At 38.7% G+C, this 15,543-nt stretch overlaps 4 protein-coding genes across 5 annotated transcripts; 3 read left to right on the top strand and 1 right to left on the bottom strand.

Annotated features, from left to right (window-relative positions):
* The first annotated feature begins 758 nt into the window (after window positions 1–758).
* LOC124642363 (serpin I2-like) lies at window positions 759–2,523 on the top strand. The gene is made up of 2 exons (XM_047180759.1): window positions 759–1,931; window positions 2,258–2,523. The coding sequence occupies exons 1-2, from the start codon at window positions 955–957 to the stop codon at window positions 2,502–2,504; spliced, it is 1,224 nt and encodes a 407-aa protein (XP_047036715.1). The 5' UTR covers window positions 759–954; the 3' UTR covers window positions 2,505–2,523.
* A 2,071-nt stretch (window positions 2,524–4,594) lies between these two features.
* LOC124642399 (ovalbumin-related protein X-like) lies at window positions 4,595–6,509 on the top strand. Its single transcript, XM_047180803.1, has 2 exons — window positions 4,595–5,607; window positions 6,127–6,509. Exons 1-2 carry the CDS (start codon window positions 4,595–4,597, stop codon window positions 6,371–6,373), a joined length of 1,260 nt encoding a protein of 419 aa, XP_047036759.1. The 3' UTR covers window positions 6,374–6,509.
* An 844-nt stretch (window positions 6,510–7,353) lies between these two features.
* On the top strand, window positions 7,354–13,263 carry LOC124642477 (serpin-Z4-like). Of its 2 annotated transcripts, XM_047180909.1 has the most exons (3): window positions 7,354–8,384; window positions 8,791–9,054; window positions 12,832–12,934. In XM_047180909.1, the coding sequence occupies exons 1-2, from the start codon at window positions 7,387–7,389 to the stop codon at window positions 9,035–9,037; spliced, it is 1,245 nt and encodes a 414-aa protein (XP_047036865.1). In that variant the 5' UTR covers window positions 7,354–7,386; the 3' UTR covers window positions 9,038–9,054; window positions 12,832–12,934. The 2 variants fall into 2 exon arrangements, with proteins under 2 accessions (XP_047036865.1, XP_047036864.1); XM_047180908.1 differs by lacking the exons at window positions 7,354–8,384; window positions 8,791–9,054 and adding an exon at window positions 10,564–12,017 and having other exon boundaries at window positions 12,832–13,263.
* A 458-nt stretch (window positions 13,264–13,721) lies between these two features.
* LOC124642159 (serpin B5-like) lies at window positions 13,722–15,420 on the bottom strand. Its single transcript, XM_047180473.1, has 2 exons — window positions 14,384–15,420; window positions 13,722–14,065 (listed from the first exon to the last, which is right to left on the bottom strand). Exons 1-2 carry the CDS (start codon window positions 15,418–15,420, stop codon window positions 13,789–13,791), a joined length of 1,314 nt encoding a protein of 437 aa, XP_047036429.1. The 3' UTR covers window positions 13,722–13,788.
* Between the last annotated feature and the right edge of the window lie 123 nt (window positions 15,421–15,543).

Raw genomic sequence — 15,543 nt, 5'->3', positions numbered from 1 at the left:
CTTCAAATTATTGATCCATTGTACGGCTACGTTTGCCTAATCGTTTGCCAATTATATCTAACAATCTCCTAACATAAGCTACCCCAAAATGATAGAACAAAGGCCCCAGAACGTTCTACGTACCAGGAGTACCTACCTAACATACAGTAAGTAAGCTCTCGAAACTTAGGCCACGTTTGCTTTAACTTGCAAGCCACTTGTACGAGTTCACTCAATCATCTCATTGTTTGCTGTAATTCGGTCTGAGCCCTTCACCAGATTTCTGAACTCAATGGCCCTTGAACGACGTGACAGGAAAAGCGTTTGGGAGAAATAATACGCTGTTGTGTTGGGATTACAATTCAATGCGTGGTTTGGTGAAATATTGGCGAGAAATATGGGTTATTTTGCCACGTGTGTATGTTGAGCTTTTAAAGGTCATTTATTTCGATACATTTCTGTAGATAATGGGTTCTATGTCCTAGCGAGTGACAAGCATTAGGAATTTTAAAATAGAATAAATTACTAAAATACTGCGTTATTAAACTGATCCCGGAAGTGTATGTTGAGTTGCATTATGTTGCAAAAAATACATTTGCAAAATTAGAATCTAGAAATCTTGATCTCTTGAACTCTAAACCCGTTGAATATTCCACAAACTATTCGAGCCGTAAGTCACTGGAAAATCAATTGTAACACCAAACCGTGTGTAACTCACAAACAGCTGGCGTGCATTCAACAGGCACACCAAGAGCAAAACGGTAGCTTCCTGATAAATGGGCCAGTGGAGCCTTCAGAGCATTAATCGGATTTACCTGTCGCCCGCACAATGCACCCTGTGTACCGGCGACTTTAGCTTACTACGTGGCGCCAGCAAAACGACGCTCCAACCTATAAAAGAAAATACAGAGCCATTTTTACACTAGAAGAACATAAATCCTAATACTACACACACGTCGAACAAGTCCTATTACAATGAAAGCTATAATTTGGCTGCTACAAGTAATATTAGTGAGCACCGTCGCTGGATATGAAGATATATTTTCACGGAGCGTCGACTCGTGTAACTTATTCCGCGATGTGACACAAGAATACCGTATATCTGTTTACGAGTTCACCGCTCAGGCATACAAGGACATCGGGCCTCGGAGTTCGTACCATTTCACATTCTCCCCTCTGTCCGTTTGGATAATTCTCGCCGCTTTGGCTGAGGGTGCCGACTCTTACACGCAACAACAGATGTTTTGGTTCCTAAGACTCCCAAGCGACCCCTGTGAGCGACTGAACTACTATCAATTAGCTACAAGTCGATACCTCGCCAGTAGTTACGTAAATGTCGTCTCAACGCGTTCGATGCTTTTCGATAGTAATGTGGCGTTGAATCCTGACTGGTATAACTTTGTAGCGAATAACCGTCTCATCGATTTATCGTCGGTGCCATTACGGGACGATCCCCAGGGAGCGCTTAACGCTATTAGCCTTTCTTCAGTCAGTTTGACGGGTCTCGACTTGAGTGGCAACTCTGTTATCGTCGATACGATGGACTATGAGGGTTTGTGGAGCACTGCCTTCTCAGACGCGACGGTCCAACGTTCACCATTCTATAACATGGCTGGAAAGCAAATAGGTGAAGTTGATTTGATGCGAGTGACGAAGCGCGCGAAAACAGGCTTCGTTGAAAGTATCAATGCGAAATTTTTGGATCTTCCTATTGGCTTGAATGGTCGCTACCGAATGTTATTTGCTTTGCTTAAGGAAAATAGTGATGTCGAAGCTATTCTCAAAAAAGTTAAGAATACGTTAATTATTGAGTACTTAGAATCTGCACGTGAGAGCAATGTCCCAGTGGAAATCGCTATACCGAGGTTTTCGATGACTACTCAAGTTAATGTTCGAGTTATACTAGAGAAATTGGGAATCTCTGGATTCTGGACAAATCCAAATACTACCAGGTAATTTAAATTTTATAATACCACGACAATGTTTACATTATGCAAAACTGCACTTATTATAATTAAAAAAAAAAACTAAAATAATTACTCAGTAAAAAAAAAAGAAATACGAAAATAACTGCAAAATTGACTCAGTTATATTCTAGCTCTAATCTAGCCAGGTTATTAAATTAAATGTGCACTTGCATTTTATAACTACGTCGTTCGTTATAATTCGTAATGTTTATAACCAACTTAATGTTGGTGCAATTGTTATGGTCAATGCGCACTTGAATTAAACAAATCCAAAAAAAATTACACTATTAAAACCTAAATTATTGTATCAGGCACATATCCACTCCGCCGGCGTTACCGACCAGTTTCGTGCAGCGTTCCACCATAACCCTGGACAACCAAGGCATCAGACCAGCCCCAGCAACCACAGACTCCTTGGTTAACGTAACCACGAACATTGATCCCGTTGTAGGAAGGGAGTTCGTGGCTAACCGACCGTTTCTGTTTGGACTCTTTGATGCAGAAATGTATTCATGTTTGATGTCTTCCATTTATAGTCAGCCTACTTATATACATTAAATGTTAATGATGATGTTAATAAAACTTTTCATTTGGGTGTCGGTTTTTATTGAATTAATAGTGGTCACCAGCGGCTTCTTCGCGGTAAAATAAATAGACTATAGTTAAATAATGGTGACTAAATATCTCAATGGATAAAGCACTGAAGATAAACAACGGTTTTTTTTCGCCAATATATATAAATTCTAAATCCTTTAAAACCAGTATTATGTTACTCAATACATCACTGTCAAACCGGCTCATCATAGAATATTTTATTAATATCGTTGCAGTCACCGAATCACATGATTGCAGAGTACTAAAATTAACACCTTTTTTTTAACGACGTCAAAATTCATCAAATGACCCTCCCGCTGTGGGTAAGCAGCGGCGAGGGAGTGTCAGACTCTTACTGACTTAAAACCGTCGTGTTCCGTCGTGGGCCTTTTATGTGCCAGGGCCGCGGTATCTCTTTCGAACAACCCGCAGCCCCGGCAGGCCTACTAAAATTAACAGCTCAAATGAATTTATGGTATGTACTTTGTTGATAACCTTTGACAGTTAACGTAGGTACATAGAGGTAGGAGGATTGAATCGTTACATGGATGAAAATGATAATAATCCTAAATTGTTTGCGTTTTATGAGCCCACTGACTAGGAAGGACCTGCATGCGTTCCTTGGCCATGCTAAACATGACAGTTACGTTTTTTTTCTGTTTCATTGAGCTTTTTAAGACGTTTTGAATATGACCTCGCTGACCTCTGACCGCAAGCCATATATGTAGCATATCATAATTATATAAATACGCTATTGTATCTGATACCTTAGTGGAATAAAAAAATGCCTCGAAAATACTGCTCTGTATAAATGCACATAATATGAAATCTAGTCTGGTAATAATACCTGTCTAGCTACAGGAACTCAAATTGCATAAAAATTAGGTATCATAAAATTATACCAGCTCTCAGCTAATTTACAATTTATTTAATTTGTTAGAATATTAAAATTATAATTCCTGTATTTTAACCTTGACAGACCTGTTGTGGGTCACCAGTGTTTTGATATTAATGCAGTTATTAAAAAAAAACATACAAAAAAATAAGAATATACCTAATACTATACAATTTAAAAGGTAGCTTTACCTACATAAAGATTGAAGATTGATGAATTCATTAAAAGTGATTTGCCAAAAAAATATTTCTATAAACATGTCATTGACTTCGACCGATAAGCTTAATTTCCGAGCAATCAACTTCAATCAATAGGTTTGAGTGCATTTGCAAGACTCAAGTATTCTCGTAAATAACTTTGACAATGCCAAAAAAGTATGTTTTGGAAAGGTTTCGGAATATCAGCAGCTGATTAAAAAATGATCGAATAGAGTCGCGGGCAGCGATTAATGAATCTAATACACAAGATTTGCGGTTTGTAATACTAGCATGACATTTTTGCTCGGATTATTCAAGAGGCACTTAACATAGCGGTGCTACAATTATTACTTTTAAAACAGTAAAATCAGGACATCTAACCGGTTTTACTACAAGCTGTTGATTTGCATCCGTGCCATATTCAAGGAGGTAATTATGCTAATGATTCTCGACCCAAATCAATAAAAAAATTGGTACGTAATTTTTTTTCTTTAGTTTTTTTTCGGAATTCCGTAAATGTCATCTAGCCTTATTTAAACTTGACGCGTATGTTACTGGTGTTAAAACCGTGCTGCACCCTCACACAAACGCAAACACAAAGCATACGCAACGATCACTCATAAATTTCATTCATAAAATTGGATTACTTCGGAAATACCACGACATTACAATGACAAAAAAAGCAGTGCATATTAGTTATTTCCCATCTACTGTAATTCCAATCGATTATTTACGTATTGTATGTCCTCCTCCTGAACTATGGCACAAATGCAAAACAACACCTTGTATAAACTCGGTTTAATTTAGCCGTAAAGTTTTTCTTTCTTTTCCTTTAAAAGGTAAACAGCATAAACGAATTGCACTTTAATGTTTTTCTTTGTAGGATTATGATGAAGTAGCTCTTTTTCCTATATAAGACCCAAAAAGATTTGCAAGCGGCAGTTGTATTCGATCTTTACAAAATGAGGGCGAGTGTCTTTTGTTTTGTTGTGGCCTTCGCTTTACAATATGTTTTGGCGGCAAAACGAGGCATAGTCACTATATACGGGTCTTTGGACTCCTTGCGCATAGACTCAGGACCATGTCCTGAATACGAGAACGTCTTCGAAGGATATCAAGATGCCATTCATAACTTCACGATAGAAGTTTACAAACACGTGGCTCCACTCGGCACTTACCAGTTTGTTGTCTCTTCTCACTCAATGTGGATGACGTTGGCAGCTATCGCAGAAGGAGCAGATCACGAAACTCAACAGCAACTGTTCAAAACTCTGATGTTACCAGATAACCCATGCATTCGCCAAAGATATTACCAGCTGGCAGCAAGTCGGTTCTCCTTAACCCCTGATGTGTCCGTTGTCAGCACAAGAGCTCTCGTCATCGATGAAGGAGTCATACCTAACCCCTTATGGCACAATTTCGTTACAAAGAATTCTTTACTAGACGTCATTTCGGCACCTATTAAGTTCAACCCACCAGTAGCTGCAAATGTGATCAGACAGGTTGTGTACGCAAACTTTCCACGACTAAACTTACGAGGCAACTCAGTCTTACTTGATACGATGGATTACAACGGTTTGTGGAACACAGCATTCGCTGATGCGGTGGTGAAACGAGCGCCCTTCCACAACGTAGCTGGTCAACGCATTGGTTCCGTAGATATGATGACCGTGAAACGCCGTGCTAAAGTAGGATACGTACCGAAGTTACAATCCAAGATGTTGGAACTACCAATTGGAACTAACAACCAGTATAGTATAATTATAGCTCTGGTTGTAGGGAATAATGATTTGAGACCGATTATCAGAGAGATGAAAAGCTCCATTATAAAAGAAGTGCTGGGAACATTGCAAGAAAGTCGAGTACCGATAGATGTAGCGTTACCACAGTTTACGATAAACTCAGAATTGGATGCAAGGACCATCTTAGAAGATTTTGGAATTAAGAACCTATGGACGGATCCTGAAGCGACCAGGTAAAATTTATCTTATGTAAATAAGGGACCTTCCGTTAAGTCAATTATAATATCCGCAAATACAATTTGTAGGTCAATAATCCTTAGACGAGTAGGGACTTGAATACCTAAATTAATTGATTTTAAATTGAAACACTTTTGGAAATCTAAATTATTTTCAGAGTAAATTGCTCGTGAAACTGCTAACTTCTGTAGTAGTTTTTAACAGTTTTGGGTGAGGTTCAAACCGAAATGTGTGAAGTTAAAAGAGCTTGATACAACGCCAAAATGTAATGGGTCTGTTTTAAAAAATACAGCCGATCCATGGTATATAAAGCTGTGTGATTTTTTGATGTCATTACCAGATATATTTATATCAAAGTCGAAATATAAAAACACCCAGAAACAACCTCTCCCTTTTTGTTTATTCTAGTCTTGCCTCCGTTCCTTAGTCCGTTCGTTGCTAAATAGGTAATCATTGCATAACATCATCTATTTAGTCTTCACAACAAAAATATAACAACAATTATCCTATCTCAGGTACATATCAACGCCACCGGCTTTACCCAGCAGCTACGTCCAACGTTCCACTTTAACCCTCAACAAGGATGGAGTGAATCTACCAGCGGTCGTTGAACTCCGGTCTTTTGGACCCCCTTCAAGCCCTGAAGACCTATTCTTCAGCGAGTTCATAGCTGACAGACCATTTATGTTCGGTCTTTTTGATACAGAAACATACTCTTGTCTAATGGCTACAATGTATACTCAACCAACCTATCCTAATTAGAGTCAGTCAATATTAAGTTATTAAATCCTTCTTTATAATTGGATGTGCAATTCCATAAGTTTTTATGTTGATTGGTGGAAAAATAAAACTTAAAACAACCTGTTAAGTGATTTATGATATAAAAAAGATCAAAAGTGATTCCAATGACATTTCGTTTTTTCCTGATGTTGGGTTTATCAGCTGATGAATGGTGATTGTGAATCTAGAATTAGTTACAGCATTTAAATTAAGAATTTATTTTCGTTCTAATAAATCATGTTCTGCTTTTTTTTAACTTTTTTATGAAGAATCTCCTCCTCAATAAATAAATTAAGCAGCATACAATTCTTTATTATGTTTGTCTATATCTCTATCAGAATCAGATTTTTTTTGTGACGGTAAAAAAGAACTGCTGATTTTATGAAGATGCAATTAAGCACTTAAACATGGTGGGCAGAAGCTCTTCTTTCCTTCTACTAAATTATCAAAAGATTTGTTGAAATCGAAACTAATACCGGTATTTATATCGGTGACAAAGCTGGACGAATGACTAGTGTTATTTACTCTGTTTTTTTATCCAATCCTGTCAAACTTTTATTCTCTTGCATCTGAACGACCTTGAGCCGTGTCTACAAACTGCAACTAACATTAACTTTTTGCCTCAACACCTGTTGAGGGACATTTCTATGCTAATTGTGTTTTTGTCTCCTGCATTATGCATTCACACTGGCCCATCTGATAATACGAGTATTTTGCAAACCAAATGACCAGACTAGCTTTCTGTAAACTAGGATTTTGGTAAATAAGCTAATTTGGTGTCATAAGCTGGATTACTTTAATTTCGCACTCCAGAGAACTACTATTCTGTGTTCCAAATATTTCCCAGATCATATTTTTAAAAAAATTACACTATGAACAAACAGACAGCCGTACTAAACTATTCCTTTATCAAAACTCTCTGACCTATATAAGACGCTAGATTTCTTAAACAACTTAGTGCAACCTTTCGCGGAAACTGACGTGGACGTGTAACCATGCGACTATTAATTCTAACTTTACTACTAGTGTGTTGTTGTGTTCCAATATTAACACACCATGACCAAAGACTTATATCTTCATTGGTCTACGACCCAAGAATATGCATCGTGAACGAAGACTTGATCTATAACTATCGGAGTTCGATTTACAACTTCAGTATTTCATTGTTCAGACCCGTTGCTTTTCGAAGCAATCTAAACTTCGTATTCTCTCCATTATCGATATGGATAATGCTCGCGGCGATCGCGGAGGGTGCTGAGCCTTTAACACAGCAGAAACTGTTCCAACTTCTAAACCTGCCTAATGACCCGTGCATCCGACAGCTTTACTACCAACTGGCAACTACTCGTGCGTTCCCTACCAACGACGTGAACATTAAAAGCACAAGGGTCCTATTAATCAATGATGGTACCGTATTAAACCCAAGTTGGCACGGCTTAGTTGTGAAGAATTCTCTTCTAGAGGTAATAACAGCGCCGATGAGGTACAACCCGGTAGCAACAGCTAATGAGATCAAAAGAATCATGTCTGCGCGTCTCCCAAGATTGGATCTGAGTGGAAACTCGGTCCTTTTAGACACAATGGATTACAATGGTTTATGGACCACGGCATTCGGTGATGCGGTCGTCGAAAGAGCACCGTTCTACGATTTGGTAGGAAAACAAATAGGAACCGTGGATATAATGAAAGTCAAAAGACGAGCTAGGATGGGTTATGTGAAGAAACTAAACGCTAAGGTACTTGAATTACCTATTGGCGTTGACGAGCGTTATCGAATGTTGTTCAGCGTTGTTATAGGGGATGCTGACTTGAAGCCTGTTGTTACTGGTGTTACTAAGGAGCTTATATTTGAATTGTTTGCTGGGCTGAGACACAGTTATGTGCAGATAGATGTTGCGATACCAAGAACGGTGATAACTAGCGAAGTGGATGTGAGGACGGTGTTAGAAGATTTGGGGGTTCACGAGCTTTGGACTGATCCCTCTGTTACTAGGTGAGTTATATTAAAGAAATTTAAATAGGTAACGAAGTTTAGTTCAATATCTCAAAGATAACATGGTGTGAAAAACTTTCATATTTAACAAATAATGGTGACACAGCTAACGATTACGACGGCTGCTGCAAATTGATTTATTTATGAGCCAGTTTATGTGTACACATATAAAAAAAGATTAGGAATGAAAGATACCTAGCCTACATAATAATTTCTTATTTAAAGAGAAATATCTTCCAGCTGACCTGCACCCGTAACATCCTATCCATCCTGAAACATCCGTAGCTAAAACTAGATCAATTTATGAAAATACCGATATATTCGTAAAACCAACCTCACAATCGAATGGTGTAAAACACAAAATTTTCTTTTACATTAACCTAAAACACAATTATATTCGCCACAGGTACATATCAAACCCGCCAGCTCACCCGAGCAGCTTCGTGCAGCGTTCTACCGCAGTCCTCAATAACACTGGCCTGTACTTCGAGCCCACAGAGTACAATCACCCCTCAGGCCTCCGCACTGGCTTAGAACCTATTCTAGGCACAGACTTTGTGGCTGACCGGCCTTTCTTGTTTGGCTTGGTAGATTCAGAGACAAAGTCAATCCTTTTGGCGGCAGCGTTTTCTAGGCCTACTTATCCTCTTTGAGGTTTTGGTAATAAATGGTGAGGATTATTTGAGTTTTTTTATTTATTTATTGCATAATGTTCACAGACCTCCTTGCATATAGGTATTGCTTACCTCCTTGCATAGGTATGTCGTAATCTACATACTATGGAATAAACAGTAAACACATTATAATTATCTCCATTTAATTATACTTACATTTGGCATGGTAATACAAACGACATTTTTGTTATATAATTACACCTACAAACTTCCTCTAGCGGTATTACTCCCGCCCCGCATGAACTTCTTCAATACATGAAAAAGATGGGCTATATCTGTCTCCGGGGTATTATCTACTTGTGTGTCAAACATCTCAATCAACTTTTCATCGCGTACAGACAAACATAATTAATTGTAAGGTTAGTGAAATCATAGCTTCTAAAACAGTGTCTAAAATCCAGCCGTTTTCATTCAATTGCCCTTTGCCTCCAAGGGTCGTGGTTACTATTTTAAGTATTCCCCAGACAACTGTTTGAAACATAGCCTAAGGCTTTAAATAAAACCTAAAACTATAAGTAAACTTTAACTTTATATAAGGGCGGTTTTGACTAAAGGTTAGGTAAGTTTTACATGTGAAAAGGTCAGTCTGTTGCCATTCGGACACCAATCCATAACGTTGCTGAAATAGACATAACAATGTTTTTGTATTTCTTTGCCCATTTCTAGAAATGTCTTCTATGTTTCTTGTTACTAACATACATCTCTCATACTCAAATAGCAATTTGTAGAACGTAGGTAAAACATTTTTGAAGTATGACGCTGCAAACAAAATTCTATGAAATGGACTTTCAATAGGTATGTATGCAAACTTCGGTTTTTAACCACTGGGTATATCCAAAAATGCTTGTGCACTATAATATGTCCCGCACAGTTGGCTAAGCTCCTTATATGAGAACAGCCACCGATAATCGGCTAGAAGGACATCATCGTCATATTTGCTAGACAAAAATACATATTCTAAGCTTCACAAGTAAACCTATATCATAAAAGTAGATACCTACATTTGTAAGCCTATATAAATATCAAGGTATATTTAAACGCCTATCACAGCTACAGCAACGCGCGCAAGGCCTATATGAAAATAAAAGACGTCTTTTGTTTTCATTATAAAGGTTAGCGACCGGCAATGGACAAGGTTTAAAGCCTACCTACGATATCTACCGACTAGTTTAACCGGCTACGAAAAGGACTGCTAGTAATGTTATTTACTTTTAAAGAGGAATCAATTAATCCTAGGTAATAATATTATAAATGTATAAAATTGCTGTGCCCTAACAGGGTATCATGTATGTACCTCTACATTCTGTAACACCTATGTAATACTCATGATTGCAATAAATATTTGAAGTTTGAAGGATGCAATGAGGTTTAGTCCTGTTTCACGCAAAACGACTGAATGGCTTTTGATGAAACTGCACTAATACATAATAAGAATAAGCTCTTGGGAAGCGGGTGAACTCGCTGGCAGAAGGTAGTCGATAAATAACTATAATAACTATGACCTCATTGTAAGTAAATGTCAATGTCCTCGTCAATAGCCAGGATTAAGGATGTTTGCTCGGCAGTTCAACGATTGAACCAAAAAAAGTATCATAATCGCCGATTATAACCTACGTAAAGAAATGTTATTCAATTTTTTTGTAGCTCGTTGAGGTAGGTCAATGCATCAATACGATAAATTAGGCAGAAACCCTAAATATTTAAGAGCCATCAAATACTTGAAAACCTCTTCAAAAGGATTTCAACAATTAATTAAAATCGATCAGAGCAAAAAACTATATTATATTGGAAGCCGTCCAATTAAAGTGGACGATTTAGCACTTTTATTTTAAAAAATCGAATCAAAACGAATGCGAAATAATAACTTCACTTAATCAAGTGCAACCAAGATATAAAAGAGTAAAATTTTGAAGGGCAGCCAGTACTTCATTCACTTAAATCTGAATAAGACGTGTAGAAAAATGCGTGTGTTTATTTTCGCTATACTAGTAGCCTGTGCGGGATTCTGTGTCTCGACTCCGAGACCACATAACTTCGATTTAAAAGGAACTCATTTGCTAGAACCCTGCAATGTTCACATTGATGTCTCGCACGATTATCGCTCTGATCTCTACGAATTTGCGATATCAATGTACAGAGCAGTGTCTGCAAGGAAAGAGATCAATTTCGTGTATTCTCCACTCTCAGTCTGGATCATGCTAGCAGGTTTAGCTGAAGGCTCAGACCCCTACACCCAGCAACAGTTGTTCAGTCTTCTAAAACTTCCCTACGATGCTTGTACCCGTCAGAAGTATTACCAATACGCTGGTTCTCGTCTTGTCCCATCTGAAGATGTCAAAATCATAAGCAACCGTGTTCTGCTACTCGATGCTGGCGTTACCCCTTACCCAACTTGGTATGATCTGGTGCTGAAAAACAATATAATGGATGTTTTAACCGCTCCTTTGCATTACAATCCAGTGGCGACGACAAACGAATTGAGAAGGCTCCTGAATGCACATTTACCTAGTATTAACTTGAAAGGAAATTCAATCCTTGTGGATACTGTCGACTACAACGGGCTTTGGACTACAGAATTCGCTGATGCTAGGATTGAGAGAGCTCCGTTCTACGACCAGTTAGGTAACGCAATCGGATTTGTGGATCTCATGAAAGTGACCAAACGCGCAAAGTTGGGATACGTCAAAAGCTTGAAAGCAAAGGTTTTGGAGTTACCTGTCGGTGGAAATGAGCAGTACAAGATGATTTTCGCGTTGTTCCCTGAAACAGACAATGTGAGGAATACTTTCAACTTGGTGACCAGCGAAATTGTCTTCGAGATGTTTGATTCGTTTAAGGAAAGCAACGTGCCCGTTGAGATTGCTATCCCGCGCTTTGTGACCACTAATGAACTGAATATAAGGACCGTGGTTGAAGATTTTGGAGTCACTAGTTTGTGGACTGATCCAGCTGCTACCAGGTTAATATTAACTAGATATATAAATCCTAAAGTACCTAATAGTCTTTCTGAGTTGTCGAGCTTACCAAAGCTTACATTTCCTTAACAAAATATTTTCTTGTCCTTCCCATTACTGTTTCAATTATATCACACAGCAATATGAAATTCTCATAGTACTATATATCCCTATATGGGCGAAGCCAAGGTAAACAAAGAACTCTATAACTAGAATATTCGAATAGACAATCCTGAAATAACCACCTATAAATAAATAACAATTCCATGCGGGGAAGCCCACGCCTGTCTAGCCGCGATGTAGAACACGAAATCCCACTACATTTTGTGCTGAACTAATCGAATCAATTCTTTTTTTTGCATTTTTATCGGAAGTTTGAGAGCGTTAGGAATTTAACGTTTATCGAGAAAGCAGAAGTGTGTTACTCGGTTAGATCGTGGTGATTAGATATGCAGGTGCTTTATGTACCTGATATACTGATACTTAGGTACTTATATCAATTAGATCAGTTAGACTGTTAGCGTACAATAATAGCAAAGAAAGGCTATGTGTATAGACTAGTTGTTTCACGCGGTTGCACCCTTTTCCTGTGAAAACTACTTCCCGGATTAAATATAAAGGGAATAGAATAGATACCCAAACATAGAAATACTTTTAAAATCGGTTCAGCGTTTTCGGGATCAAAGTACAACGAGTAGATTACTAAGTGTGTAGAGATCGAGAAAGGATGCCCTATTACCTATTCGAAAAAACCTTCTCCTTTTACCTCAACAACCCATTTGTTAACAAATAATTAACTAAATAATCTCTATGCAACAGGAACGTGTCCCACCCACCGGCGTTACCAAGCAGTTGGGTACATCGAGCAACCTTAACCCTGGACAACCATGGCATCTACTCTTCACCATTCGAAGTGCCACAAGCAACCCCATACGTTGCCGAAGGACCAACAGGACTTGATCCTAAAGTAGGCAATGAGTTCATAGCAGACAGGCCGTTCTTGTTCGCTCTGTTTGATGAAGAAACTCTCACTTGTTTGGTAGCTTCCTCGTTTAGCGTGCCTACTTATAAGTAGTCTGGGACAGATTGAAAAATTCTGGTTGGTTTCGTTTCGTTTTGGTGATGGCTTGTTTTAAATATATAACAAAATATTATTATTAATATACCTAATGTTATATTTTCACAATGGTGTTATTTTTTTCGCAAATTTTGTAACTAGGATCATTTTTTAAAATAAATAGTTTATTAACATGATCTCGTTTTATTCCAACGTCAGGTTTCGCTTAAAATAAAGTTGGTCTGAACGAATTCTGTGACTGATACAGAAATAATATTTCTGCGTTATCTACCTCAGTTAATGGAAGACTTTCATTTACATTGAAAAGTCAGACTAATTAATATTTAAGTTTGCCGACAAAGTTATTTAAAACGTTGCTTCTGGGTAGCTATGTTACCTTTCAAATGTACATACTAATTAACCTTTGATTTGTACAAAAGTAAAGCAAGTTGAACCGCTGAAATAAATAAAAAAGTAGATACTCACTTGTGGAACTACCATTTCATTTCCATTATAAGTAGATATCGACTCCCACACAAGTTTCGTAGAAGTTCAACCACATTCTAGCACCAAGTGTACTTAGTTAATTGACTCAATTCCAAAAAAGAGCATCATTATAATTAAAAAAAAGAGACACAACAAAAAACAACAATAAACTCAGGAATTATTTATTTGCTTTCAATTCAACTCCATTGAGACAAGATAGGTACAAGCTACAATCACAACCTCTTCATAGCATTAGGTCTCGAAAACGCCCCGGCATACAAACAGGTCCTAGTTTCCGTATCAAAAAGCGCAAACATGAACGGTCTGTCAGCAGTAAACTCGTGACCAACGGCCGACGCGACACCAGTAGCCGTGTCTGAAGCTAAGTTTGCGATGCCATCGAAAAGACCCTTGCCGGCTGTGGGCGGTGGTTCAACACCCTCACTGCCGATTTTGATAGACACCCGCTGGATAAGACCGCCGGGAGTCGCTGGCGGGTCTGATACGAGCCTGGAAGAATATTAGGAGTTTTTGGTACATGATTCTTATATTATTACGTATGTAATCTGAATAGGTACATAACAAAGACACAATGAACTAATGCTTACCAGGTGAACAAGAGTTCTGAAGAACACTCGTGCTTACCACGTTTATGGGTTAGATACGGGAGCAAAGAGAAAACAAAAACCACGGGTTTTGGACATTTTAGACAAATAACAATCAATCCTTCGCCACAGAGAGACAGGTCATTATATAAGTCTAAGATAAGGGTATGCAAATCCTTGTTTAATGGTATTTTGAATACAGAATGAATTAAAAATTACTCACTTTGTGGCTTCTGGGTTTCTCCAGAACTGGCGAATACCAGTATCTTCTAGCGCAGGCCGCAGATCATACTCTGAGGACAATTGGAACATCGGCACCGCTACGTCTAGAGGGAACAAGCTCATTTGCAGCAGCGAGAAAATCTCCATGATAGATCCCATGAAGATTGCGATGGCATTCTTCAGGATTCCGTTTCCTGTGCCCACAGCTATCAACATGGTATACCGGCCATTGGTACCCACAGGCAATTCCAAAACCTTGGCCCCCATGAACGGAGCATGAGCCAGCCGCACCTTCTTCTTCAAATGCATCATTTGAACCGTCCCAATCTTCTGTCCCAACTCGTTGAAAAACGGCTGGCTGCGAATACCCGCTTCAGGGAACGACGTTGTCCAAAGACCATTGAAGTCCAAAGAGTCCAGAAGAACAGAGTTACCTTTCAGGACAATATTAGACCGAGTTCCTATGAAGTTGCGCACTTTTTTGGAAGTAGCTCTAGGGTTGCTCTTGATTGGAGCGTAGGCGTAATTTAGGAGACCAGTCGAGCGCATCAACCGGCCCCAAGATGATAGAACCTTCACGTCTTCATCGAGGATCAGACTTCTGCGCCGTTTGAGAGTCACATCCCGACCTTCTGGTTCTACATTTAAAGCAATATCATAGAACTTCTTTCTCCGACACCATTGTAAGGGCATGTTGATGGAGCTAAATATTTGATTCTTGACTGAGGCATCGGAGCCTTCAGCTAAAGCAGCTAAAGACAGCCAGACTGAATATGGAGAGAACACGAAGTGATTATCGCTCCGAGCTGCGATGTTCGTATACAACTTATTATGGAATGCGGTGACGGATTTTTTGTACTCTTCCATCACATTTTTGGAGCAAGGGTCTTCTGATTTGCCGCCTCCGAATATCCCGGAGAGTATATTCCCGGCTCCATTAGCTATTTGACTCGGGGCGCGGATGATGCTGCTGAATAGACCCTGGCTGTATGCCCCGTGTGCTATGCACAGGGCTACAATTACGATGGACAACCGCATAGTGACCACCAACACAACGACTAGAGTTAACGAGGAAATTACCAACAATATATACTTTTGAAAAGGGATCATTAAGGATCGATATTATTAATAGACTAGACTTTTGTGGTCCACTTAATGATA

This window comes from Helicoverpa zea, chromosome 24 (assembly GCF_022581195.2).
Source record: "Helicoverpa zea isolate HzStark_Cry1AcR chromosome 24, ilHelZeax1.1, whole genome shotgun sequence".
In the NCBI taxonomy this organism is placed as follows: Eukaryota; Metazoa; Arthropoda; class Insecta; order Lepidoptera; family Noctuidae; genus Helicoverpa; species Helicoverpa zea.
This window is presented reverse-complemented; position numbering and strand designations above follow the sequence as displayed.